At 34.3% G+C, this 13,443-nt stretch overlaps 1 protein-coding gene across 12 annotated transcripts in view; it reads left to right on the forward strand.

Moving 5' to 3' along the window:
• NUMB (NUMB, endocytic adaptor protein) overlaps positions 1-13,443 on the forward strand; it is a 138,224-nt gene that overhangs the window by 98,940 nt on the left and 25,841 nt on the right. For 6 of the 12 annotated variants that reach the window (XM_023537031.1, XM_023537036.1, XM_023537033.1 and 3 more), the window contains 2 exons: positions 3,520-3,594; positions 8,802-8,834. In XM_023537031.1, coding sequence (XP_023392799.1) covers positions 3,520-3,594; positions 8,802-8,834 — 108 coding nt within the window. The remainder of the gene's footprint in view (positions 1-3,519; positions 3,595-8,801; positions 8,835-13,443) is intronic. The other 6 variants (XM_023537038.1, XM_011370909.2, XM_023537034.1 and 3 more) reach the window with 1 other exon arrangement.

Genomic DNA, 13,443 nt, shown 5'->3' on the forward strand with positions numbered 1-13,443 from the left:
TAAATACCCAGTTGACCAGTTGAGTTGATCAAGATGACAGAATAAAATCCCTTGGAAACACATTGAAACTTGTATTCATTTCTTAACATCTAAAGGTAATGCAGAGATTATAAAACCCTACATATACACACATTTTATTGTTAATATAAAATGGAAACAGGTTAATTGACTCTGAGGTAGTACTAGAATGAGCCTTAAGAACACACATATATAAGAGATGAAAAAGTGGGGAGACCCAATTACAGACTCATGTGAATACTATATAGCTTATGCTGACAAATTTGAGAATTTAGATTAACTAAGAATGTTCTAGGAAATACATACATTACTAAAAGTAGCTAAAGTAGAGAAAGAAAAGTTGACTAGGCCCCTAACTATGAAGTAAATAGAGAAAGTTCTCAAAACTCCAAAACTACCTCCCCAAAAAAAGATTGAGTGTAGATGATTTCACCAGTCAATTCTTTCAAAACCTGAAAGAATGACCCTTATGCTATTTAACTATACCAAAGGATGTAAAAAAAAGAAATGCTTTTCAGATTTTTTATGGCGTTAACAAAATCCTGGTATAACCACCTAACAGATAGCACAGAAACAAAAAGAAAATTGTAGACCAACTCTACTTACAAAAATAGATGAAAAAATACCCAGAAAAATAGAGCAAATGGGATCTAAAAGGTTAAAGAATAGCCAAAAGATGGAAGCAGCCCAAATGCCCCTCAGTGGAAGAATAGATAAACCGATACATACATACAGTGGAATGGCCGTTGTGAATAATGGTGCTATAAACATGACTGTGCATTTATTTGCATACCTGTTTTCAATTCTTTGGGGTATATACCTATCAGTGGAATCGCTGAATCATATGATAATTCTGTGTTTAACCTAAAGTAACCCTTATGCCAGAGAGACATTTCAGGGTGACAAATTCTGTTCCCCTACAGCTCCTAGGTTACAAACCTGTACAGCCTGTTACTGTGCTTAATACTGTGGACAGTTGTAATACAATGGTAAGTATTTGTGTAATGCCTTGCATTAGGATGTTATGATGGCTATGATGTCACTTGGCAATAGGAATTTTTCAGCTCTATTATAATCTTATGGGACCACCGTTGTATATGCAGTCCATCTTTGACCAAAGGTCGTTATGTGGTGCATGATTGTATATCTATCTTGGATTTTGTATTATTCAGATTTGCCATAGAGAAGTAATACTCTTTCGACTCAGAACTATATATAATGCATTGTTCAATTCACTGTGTTAATGTAAATATCCAAACCTCTAAAGAATCCTTTTGAGTTTGAGTTTATTTGTGCCAAAATGACTGCACACTGGGAAGCAAGATCTCAAATGCTTTGGAGAAAAATGCTTCCCAGAATAACAGTTTGTAGTTTCTTTTATACATTTGGAATTAAGGAGGAAATGTAAGGAAGATTACATGGGAGAAAGCAAGGTAGGAAATCACTGTGATTAGACTGCAGTTTAGTTAAGATTATGTGCTCCCTTGAGGGTGGTTATTTTTTCAAAGGGTCTGACAAAGAGGCATTTCAAAGGTATGTTAACCTAGATGCACAAAAACAAGAGACAGGGCTTGCCTGAGGCAAAGATAGCCTTTTGTTAGGGAAGTTACAGGTCTGAGGCATGACCGCTCACCATGACCTGCCCAATTAGGAATTTATGATCCGATCATTCTGTGAGATTATTTTTGGTCAGATTTATTAAGGAGACCCTTTTTTGTCCACAACTGAAATGTGAGCATTCTTGCTGTTCTATATAATGTTTATTCAACATTATATGTGTTACAATTCATTAGACATTTAATTTTTTGGCCTTAGTTTATCATCTTTATTTGTCTGTTACCTAAAGTCCAGCAGTTTCCTAAACTGATTTCAATATATTGGTTTTATGCATTTATTCAGCATTGGAAAGATATGAATAAAAATGAAAAATTCAATATATGAACATTATAAGACTGGGGCAGGCTGCTGGGATTAGAGCATTCATTCGCTGAATGACCTTGGTCAAGTTAGCTTAAACTCTGTATGCCTGCGTTTCCTGGGATTTGATTATTTTGCTCCATCATGCATTCCCATTATTTTACCTCCATTCCAGAGCCAAAGGGTGGAAGATACAGAGAAAGAGGGGAAAAGCACAAGGGGGCGTTGCCCCCACCTTCCTGGGATCACAGTTTTACTAAACAGGAAGGTTTTCCTCCCTCGACATGTGGTTCTCGCAGGTTTCCATTGCTACCACCATCACCACGCCACAGGGTTTCCTGGGGCTGGGGTTTGAGAGAACAAAGAAAAGAGAATTAAAAAGGAGAGGGATTCCTGTACTCTTTCTGAGGATGAGGAGTTCCCGTACTTGGTCCGTGGGCTGGAGCAACAGTGCTTTTCTCAGAGTTCTCTCTGTGCTACAGCACTCACTTTTTGCCTATCTGGCTGTATTAAGTTCAGGTTGGAGGTATGGGAGGGGTGGGGGGCAGGGGGAGGTAAACTCCCTGCCAGTTCAGAAATATCCTGAAGTCTGGTATTCTTCCCTGTTTTATCTTCTACTCTTTCCAGAGGCCTCAACTAGATGTTTCATGCATTCCATCCAGGTTTTATGGTTTTATTCAGTGGATGGGGCAGAGGAAAGTGTGTTTACTCCATCTTACCCAGAACCAGACCCTAAATTTCCTTTTAAAAGAGAGCACTTGTAATATCGCCACCATTCCTGTTGCTTTTTTAATCCAAGACTATTCCCATACTAAGGTGCAATTTGAATCATATTACTACCTTGACAAAGAAAAAAAAAAGGCTTTATTAGCTGTCCATTGCCTCTAGGATTAAGGACAGACTTGTTTTAATATTCATATTCTCCAACTTCATATACCTCATATTCCAGCCAAACAGTAATACTTGCTGATATATATAGTTATCCTATTCCACACCTGTAACCTTTATTGAATTCACTCTGCCTAAAATAGTTTCCCAAACTTTCATTCTCTGCCTCTACAAATGCTATGCATCTTTTAAAGCTCTGATACACTGCCTTCTTAAAATCTTAGTTTTATGTCCTGCTTTTATGCGCTTGCTATTAAAGGAGTATGTGATCTGTTTAGTTTTGGAATAACTATTATTTTTATTTATACCTTTTTCAATATACGAGTGTGTTTATGTATATATACAAGATAAATAATGTATACATATATATACACACAGACTTTGTATTAGTATTGTTTTTATGATTAGAGATACAGTAACTGTCTAGTACAGGTTGTTATGCCTCAGATCCAACAGATTCAGGTATCATTTAGTGCCTATCACATACTCTAATAACTCTGAGACATTTATTATAAATCTCATTGATATGAGGACACTGAAGATAAGTAAAGTAACATTATCTTAACTTTCTACAATGGCTGTGAGTTTCTTGAGTGCAAGAATTTCAATATTCAGTTTTCTACCATCTCATACCTACCACATAGTAGCTACTCAGTAAATATAACAATAGCCCTAACTTTTTTCTTCTTTCTACAGTACCTTGGCCATGTAGAAGTTGATGAATCAAGAGGAATGCACATCTGTGAAGATGCCGTAAAAAGATTGAAAGCTGTATGTATTTGATGGTTACCAGTATTGATCTATATGCTGTAAATATTTTCTTAAAAGATTTTGCTCACTAAATTTTAGTGACTCACTATCCAGTAAGAACAGTGTTTCTCTTAAGGCAAAAATGTGAGCTCACTTAATAAGGGGGACATCTCATGTCGTCATCCAAAGATATAAATTATAAAGACTAACTTTCTCAGTTTAGACCAGACATTATCCAAAAGGTACTTTTGATTCAGAACCCATATTAAACAAATGGTATGAAATCTTATAGATGAATAATATTCTAAAACCAATATAAAAATATTAGAGTTAGTGTCTTAACCGTGATAACTGGGTTATAAATTACTGATTTTAAATCTATAAGAAACAGCTTTCTAGGAAAAAGTAGAAGACGGAGATAGTCCATGTTCATGGCTAGTGAGGTTTACATTTTGGGAGGACTTATTATTATCTTGACTGCTACTCCCTAGTTTCCTTCTCTGTATTCCTCTAACATAAACAGTATATTTCCCCTGCCTTTTGCACAAACTTTAGCATACTTGACATGGAGACTCCTTTTCCAAGATAAATCATGTTTACTTTGCCTGTTATGCCATGGAACACATCCCAGGCACATGCCTGTGTATTTAAAAAAGGAGAGAATGGGTTCAGAGTTCATAAAGGTTTAGATTAAAGTGTTGATTTCATAATTTGGAAAGGTTTGAAGACTGTTTCATAAACTCTGACAGCCCTCTTCACAACCTACCTTCTTTCCAATGTGTGGCCTTTCTCCACTTTGTTCTGAAAGCTTTAAGCGTTACTTCTGCATGCCCTTGCCCCAAATAGCATTAAATACTTGTTGCTTTGGGTTTGCTTGTTTGGTGGGCTGCTTCAATTTTGGCTACTGATGAGTGCTTTTTTTTTTTTCTCAATTTGCTTAATAACCAAAAGTTTTCTGCTGCTTGGTACATTTTTTTATGACCTCTTTTCTATAAGTCCTCATTATAAAAGATAAAATTAAGGAAGCGACCAACTCAGGTGGATTATATTTTGGAACAAACGCCTGAATCTGTTGGAGAAGGGAAAGGAGAAAAATAATTGATTATACTATACAAAGAACTTAAAAAAAAAAAAAAAAGCCAATATAGATGCATGTACACATACATATACACACATACCATTTACCTTAAATTTTGGTCATTTAAATTCTTAAATGATTGAAGCCCTTCCTAGTCTGTCTGTTTACTCCAATTAATATTAAAGGGACTTAATCCATGTGTTATGGTACATGAAACTATAATTTATAGACTTGCTGTGTCTAGCTGAATATATACCCCAGTTAAATACAGCTTCAGATAATGTAATTTCCCAAGAAATATAAATTTAATCTCCTCTTTAACAAAATAATTTTAAGTTCACTAGAAGAATAAGTTTAACTAAGAACATTTAAAAAAATAATGCAATGATTTGCCCCATAGTCATTAAAGAATATTTTTAACATCATAATACTAATGACTGAAAACAATAGACAAATCCAAACACAGTAGATATTAAATAGTTATTAAAATCGTATAACTTATATAACTTAGTTAGAAGGTCACTGTGGAACGAGCCTTTAGAAAGTCTTTTACTTCAGAGTATGGCTTTGTGTTCACTAAATGAGGAAAAACGAGGCTGGTTTAAGTTTGCCCAGAAGTATTATTTAGTTGTTTGGTATTGGTATTATTTAGTTGTTTAATGAGCAGTTATCCTCTTTACTGTCTAGCTTTTTTAACCTGCTTTTAATTAGAAACATCTCTTTATTATATAGGTAGTATATATTCATTGTATAAAATACAAGTTAAAATAAACAGCACATAAAATCTGTTGCAATCCCGGAGATAGCCACTATTCACCATCTAGTTTTAAAACTAATTTTTTAGTCGAATGAATGTTTTTGTTTTATTTTTTTTAACAAAGAAGATTATAAACTATAAGCATGATTATTTGAGGTATAAGATTATTTAGATAATAAAATTTAATGAGTTTTTCTTTTCACTAGAAATAGGAACCAAATTGCCATTTAATAAACTATTACCTATGCCTAGACAGTGTCTGGCACATAATAGCCACTCAAAAAATATTTCTGGAATGAATATACAGAAGATAATTCAGTCAGTCTTCAATATGTGGTCAAATTGAATCTCATAATAATATTTATATTTAATGTTTTAAAATTTATGAAACCCTTTTGCTTATCTCTAAAATATCTTTATTTTCCTAGGCATTTTATAACTAAAATGAATTTTTATATATATGTCGATTGCTTTTCTGGACATACTTAAACTTTTGAACTTTGAGGGGAAATTGACCACTTCTGAACTTTTCATTCAAGAAGTTTGTTTTTAAAAATGTTTCAGATTAACCATATCCAGGAGACTTAGAGCAAATGTTGTTTATAATTTTACATAGGAAAACACATATTCAAAAAAATAAGTTTGAATTTTTAGGTAACTGAGGTCAGTTTCCTGTTTATTATACTCAGTGAAACTTCCCCCTAGTATAAAGAATACCCATCCTAATGCTGGACTGAGAAGCTTGGAGAAAGTTGGAAGTCTTTGAAATGTTGTTCTTCTCAGGTCACTGTTGTCCACAAAAATTCATGACTTTTGTGTTCTTTTCATATTTTTACTATGCCTAAATTTCTAGTTGCCTCCTCCCCCCTTACCAAACATTCATCTAACAAACATTTATAATCTATAACAAATATCTATAATAAACATATGTAATCTAAAACAAACATGTATAATGTGTAACAAACATCTATAATTAGATGTGCTAGATGCTTATATTGTGCCAAAAGCTATGTCTCTGGAGGTGTTTTTTATTTGTTTATTTTTATAGATCATAAAGCAAATGTAAAAGTGTATAGACCTAAAGATTAAAGAAAAAATAACATGTCTATGGAACTAGTTTGAATGCCAGAGTTTTAAAAATTGAAGAATTATATAGCTCAGATATACCAGTTAAGTAGCAAAACAAACATCTTAAACTTATCACTTGAATGATCTTTGAATTAAAAATCTAACATTCTGTTGCTTTTTAAATTTGTGGGAATTGAGAAAGGAGGGTAATTTGCAAGTGTAGTTTTCTTCTCCATGAAGTAGTCCCTTACAATTTAGAACTATTTTAGCTTCAATTAGAAGTTAGTTGCAAACTTAATATTCTCAAATGAAAAGATATTATAACTCAATAAGAGAGTACTTTAAACATATGCTTCTCAGAGCATAAATATGTTTAAATTAATTTTTACTTTGTATATATAAAGTGAATTACAGCTATTTTTAACTTCGTGACATAATTTCACAGATTAGCCATTTAGGAACTTAGACGGTATAGGATATTGCCTGTGGACAATCTGTTGTCCATTTTTAGTGCCTTTATGTTATAGTGCGTTGCTGGGTGAGGAGTAATGTCATCTATCAGTCTGTTCTGTAATAAGTGTATTGAGCCTTTGGTTATCTTTCTTGACACTGATCCAAAATGCTCTTCCTTTTAAAAGGTCTTTTCTTCCCATTGTCTCTGTAAATGTGTCTCTCTTTGTTTTAGACTAGTTTCATTATACTACCAATTCCTAATATGTTGATTTTTTTATTCACTATTTGATATATTTTTTCTAATATATGTTCTTGTTTTAGCAGGTAAAAGAACCATAACTTAATTTAAAAAAAAAAACAAACCAATATTATTCTCTAATAACTATCTTTTTTATGCATTTTGCATGTCAACTTTTTTCATTAACATCTGATATCTTTTATAAAAAGAAGGCAGACTCCATGTTTAACAAGAGCTTTTCTGGGAGCTAAATTAAATATTAACGGATCTCTTTTCCTCACCTCCCTGTCCCTCCAGAATGGGGAATCTTTTCACTTTGGCTGCATCCTTAAAAGCTGATGGTTGCTCACAGTCTAACAAAACTAGGGTTACCAAACTTGGCAGCAGAAATAAAGTTAGTCTTTTTGTGTTAAGTACTCCCAATTACTTTATTATTTTTTCCAGCTTAAGTTTACAACATTTCATGGAAATATTTGATGCTAGTTGTCATTTTCAAAACTGAGGGAGCAAATAAACTATTCAGTGTTTAAACGACTTTATAAATTGTCTGAGTGTCAAATTTCAGTACAGTAGTCTTTTTCTAGACATTTATCCATCATTAAAAATTGATTATAAAAAGTAAAGGCTTAAAGTATAGTTCAACCAAAGCTCGGAAATGTAAAGTTAAGGTAGCTTGGGTAAGTTAGAACCCATCTACTTTGTATAAGTTCTTCAGATTTTGAATGGTGGCCAGCTTTCAAAGTTTGTATATGCTTAAAAATTGGTGCTGGGACCATAGATAGCTATGTCTCTCTCATCTACATAGTTTCAGAACCGTATACTTATAACTGTTTATGCAAGTTTCTTTATTCTAAAACAGCATTTAAAAAGAAACCAAAACCCATTTCTTAAATTTCAGTTGTGGTTCACAAATGTGGTCTGGATCTCAGATATGTTTGTTTTCTCAGCTCCAGTGAAATCATTAGCCTTGTGTTCTTTATAGATGATTTATTCTGTGTTTGGAATAGAACATATTATTTCTCCATGATTGTCATGGAATTGATCAGCACACACATAAAATCAATCCTAATGCGTTAGTAAGGAAATTGTGAACTCAATAAGAGAAGGTCTGACAAGGACCTTTGCTGCACACTCATAATTTAATTTTTATGTATTTCTTTTTTATGTGATTATGTGGTCATTTGAATATGAACCAGTTTTTTAAATTAATGACTTCCACATAGTTGACTGCTTTTCAATTGAAAAATGTTATGTGGCACTAATCTATTTACTACTCACTATGATGAAATTTAAAACGCAGATCTCACCAAAACAGTATGCCCTGATCTTTTTCTCTGCTACCAAATTTGGATAATCTCTGTTTTAAAAATAAATAGAGAATACTAAACTAACTCATTGCTCTGCATGGGTACAGGTTCTGATTTCTTCTCATTCTTTCCATGGATTCTTAGGCCATACAGTATGTTTCCTTGCATTTTCGTGTCACTCCTGATATGGATAACTCTTTAAAATTCTCACTCCCTCCCCTTCCACTTTGCCCTTTACCCAACTTCTGTCTGTGCTTTTTGGTGTGAAACCCTGGGACATTTAGCCCATACAGTAATAGCACTCGACTTGTCCCCCTGTTCCTCCAGGAAAGGAAGTTCTTCAAAGGCTTCTTTGGAAAAGTAAGTTTGATGCCACATTTGTGCTTGCTTAATAAGGAGTTACACCCCTAGTATAGCACTGACATATTTTTTAAGTACAGCTTTGGTATCTTTATAATACAGGAATCGATTCGACTATATATGGAAATTAATGAATTAGAAAGTTGCTATCTGTGATATTACCCGTGTCTGTTGATACTAAATCTGATGATTCCCAGGGAAGTCCAATAAACAGCAAATCAATAGGTTAAAAAAGAATTGTCTCTTCAAGACTACGTGTTAATTTGACCTTGCAAAACCGTTCTTATTAGCGTATCAGCTGAATTTTTAACAAGTGAGTTTTTACTTAGTGTTCAATATTGACAGAGAAATGGGAAGAAATAGTAAGTTCAAGTGAAAATTAAATGTACCCCAAATTTGACATTCAATACTATTACTTTTTTTCAATCTAAGTTAAATTTCAGGTGAAGTAAGTAAAAGTATATAAACTTATCTTTGGAGATTCTGTCATTTTTAACCTGGACTACTAATCTAAGGAAAACCATCTTTGTTTATCAAATATCTAATTTATCAAATATCTGTCATATGTGGAATGTTGTTTATGTAGATGCTTTTCAAGTAATGATTGTTTAGTGTTCAGATTTCCCTAGAATTAATAATATATATACAAATAGGTAAATACATTTCTAACATTTTCGTGTCCAAGTTTATCATTGTTTAGTTTTAAGTGTTACAGAATAATACAGACTAAGACAGTATAAGAAAAAACTACTGTCATTGGATAACTCAGTGTAAATTACTAAAAGTTTATGTGAATATAAAAATTCCATCACAATTGTTTTTTTACTGGGTGGTTTTGTTACTTTGAAAATTCGTTTTATTTTTATTTATTTACTTTAATTCCCCCTCTACCCCTCACTTCCACCCCTGACCTACGGTTGTTGCAGTCTCCCCTTAAGAACTGGATCTCTGAAGGCGGGGCGTCTCCTCCCACGCACTTGCAGTGCACACCCGGGGCCTGGTGCACCCAGGGGACTTGGCACGCCTGGGGTATGGACCATGGCTCCACTGGGGTGCAAACCCAGGACCTTCTGCATGTAAAGTAGACGTGCTAACCACTACTCTATGGAACCACCTCAGAAATTTGTTTTAAAGAACAAATCGTTTTCATTTCCTTCTTAAGTAAATATTTTAGTAATAATCCACTCTTACACGTTCTTGTTTAAGTCACTTTTATAGTAATATAAACAAATCAAAGGATTTTAGGTGGAATGGTTTAGTTTAGTTACTACTGTCAATCTGAAAAAAAAAATCATATAATTTGCCCACACATGTCACAATAAAAACTTTTAATAGATATTTTGAGTCTGAATCAAATTAACAGGTCCATAGTATGTGGGATCCATATCTGGAAAGAATTAATCCTATAGACAGTTGCATCATTATTAATTGTCACTTATTTGTTAAGGAAATTTTTTGTATCTTTTCCAAATAGAATCTCTCAAAGCAATTTCACAGCACTACAATTATCAGACAATTTTAATCATTTTCAAAGTGATCAGTTTTTAATATGTCTTTTATAGTTAAACAGCCTTGTTTATGAAGGCTAGGTTATAGAAAATATTGATTTGGTGTATAGAAAAAAACATGTATATATTTTTAAATATATTTTAAATATATATATTTTTAAAAGATTATAACATGGTGTTAGGGAACAAAGATAGCTTTCACTTCAGAATCAATCCTAGAGTGGCAGTACTCATCACTGTATATAACGGGGTCCTGGTGCACCTACAGTGTAGCTGAACTGGGTCACACTGTGCTTCTTAGCTGTTTCCACTGCTTTTTGCTTACATGATAAATTTATATGGCATGAGAAAGAAAATTATGAAGCATTTCACTTCATCTTTACAATAACCCTGAAATTATTATTCCCCCTGTTTTATGACGAAACTAAAATGACCCTCCTGAATTCACAGATCTAATAAGTGTTGGAAGCTAGGATTTGAATCCAGATAAATCTGATTCTTGAGCCCACACTCTTAATCACTATGCTATACAATTACTTTGTTTTTATATTATTTATAAGCGAAGTTGAAAAGATTTAACCTTAAAAGATGCTACTAAATTAAAGAGCTTCCTGTAAAGTCACTTTTACTTTCTTCTTTAAAGGTAGTAATTTAACTTCAGATTTTGTCTCCAGTTAATTTTTTTATTAGAGTTTTAAAGAGTTTTTCATTGGTTCAAACTAACATTTTATTTTTCTAGAGATATTTAAATACTAGTGAGTTTGACTCCTGTAGGATTTAAGCAATCCTCTAATGGCATCCATGAACAAATGTGACTATCAGAATTTTTTCATATGTTATCACAGGAAGAATTCTTTTTATGTCAGGACAATTTTATTCTACTATACAATTTTCAAAATTACAGTAAGTCATTCACAGAGTTTGGAAAGCTGAGGCGGAAGAAAGCATTACTCATAATATCATCAGAAATGTGCTTTTAAATGAAAAACTTTACTTTGGAGCCTTTTAAATCTCTCAAGTTGTCATTATTCAACTCAACTTCCGCACTAATCTACAAGAAATAGGCTGGTGAAAGAGACTTGGTTTACTGAGTTTGCTAAGTCAGTTGTGGTTTGATGAAAGCTGAACATGAAGAATCTCATAGAACAAGGAGTTTTTTATCCCTTACAGTTCCTCAGAAATTTTGATACTTTCTTAGCTTCACATCATGTGTGATTTAATGGTCCAGGATAAAGAGAACAACAGTTATCAAGAAGTGTCTCTGTCAAACATATTTGCATAAAAGTAGATAGATGTGAGAATTATTAGCCCTGAATCTGAATTGATGTCATGGCCAGAGGACTGCTTCCTCTTTTCCCTAAGTTGCATCCCATACCTGACTGCCCCACATCCCTTTTCCTGCATCACCAGCTGATGGGAGTAGTGCCTCCAGAAGCTTTAGGAGTGGAGAATAGATAAACCCGGGTCTGTTACAGGACTGTATGGTAAACCCATTGTAAGCTTACACACATTTCAGAAGGAAAAAAACTGAGAACCTGAAGTAACTTTTTCCAGACTAGCTGCATTAAATTGCTCATTGTTTTAGGAAAGCCAAGAATGTACTCAACTTTTTAGGAAGTGTTAATATGCAACTTCGTTAGTGTATTTGGCCACACTAGGCCAATACTTTATGACCAAGTAATTACAGGGCATTTAACATTTGAAAAGGATTTTATAATTTTAATATATTTGAGGAACTCTATGAGTTAAGTAATCTATATTCCCGTATTTATGAAGAACTGGCTGGACAGAAATGTCAAACGTTCTTAGGCCACCCTTTTAGGTCTCTTTGTAAAGTCATTATATTGGAAAAACTCAGCCTCCTGTGAGTCTTTCTCCTGTGTGTCTCATTTACTATTCACACAAAACACTTCACTTCTGGTCACCAATTGTGTGATTTTTTTCCTTTACTCCGCAATTCTCTGCAACACCAGCTGGGTGTCCTACAATTTAACTAAATTCTGACACTGTCTCCCTGGAGATAGTGTCAGATTCCACAGTTTCAGGGCTCAGTCCCATGAGACTACCTCTTACTTCAGATGCCAATCACAAGTAGTAGGTCCCCAGGTTATACACAACTTCTGCCCAGTTGGCTACAAACCAGAGGTTCCCGTGACCTTCTCAGGTTTGATCAGTTTGCTAGAACAGCTCACAGAACTCAGGGAAACACATTTACAAGCTTATTAAAGGAGATGATCGAGGATACAGATGAACAGTCAGATAAAGAGATACATAGGGTGAGGTCTGGGAGGGCCCGAAGAACTGGAGCTTCTGTCCCCATGGAGTTGGGTGCATCACCCTCCCAGTGTGGATGTCTTTACCAACCTGAAGCTCTCCAAACCGTGTAATATTGGGATGTTATGGAAGCTTCCTCACATAGGCATGATCAGTTATTAATTCCATTTCTAGCTCCTGTCCCCTCTCTGGAGGTGGGGAGTGGGCCTGAAAATGCCAAGCTTCTAATCATCACTTGTTCTTTGTGGTGACCAGCCTGTTATAGGAGCCACCTAAGAGCCCACCCAGAGTTGCCTTATTATAACAAAAGATGCTCCTAGTGCTCCTATTAAGAATTTACAAGGGTTTTAGAATCCCTATGTCAGGAATGGGTCAAAGACCAAATATTAGGACAAGAAATGCTCATAGTGCTTTCATTACTTAGGAAATTACAAGGGTTTCAGGAGCTCTGTGCCATGAACTGCAGGCCAAGACCAGTATCTATTTTTTATTATTTTACAGCCATTTACTTGTATTTATGTAGAGCTTTTTAGTTTATGATATTCTTTGACCTACTTTCTAATTTGCTACTCACAACAGTTCAGTGAATTAGGATAATTCATGAAACTACATTTTACAAATGAATGAACAAGCTCAAAGAAGTCATCCAGCTAGTAGTAAATGGCAGTGCCTACCCTGAAACCAAGATTTTCCGAAGCCTGGCGCAAAGTTCTTTCACCTACCCCTTGCTGATGTTCTCTCATTCAAAAGTGTTGGCGTCTGCTCTCCTCAAGGATAATGAATGGAGAAGTGTCTAACGCAGAGGACATGAGACAGTTCAAGGGCCC

Source organism: Pteropus vampyrus, unplaced genomic scaffold (assembly GCF_000151845.1).
Source record: "Pteropus vampyrus isolate Shadow unplaced genomic scaffold, Pvam_2.0 Scaffold177, whole genome shotgun sequence".
Taxonomy (NCBI): Eukaryota; Metazoa; Chordata; class Mammalia; order Chiroptera; family Pteropodidae; genus Pteropus; species Pteropus vampyrus.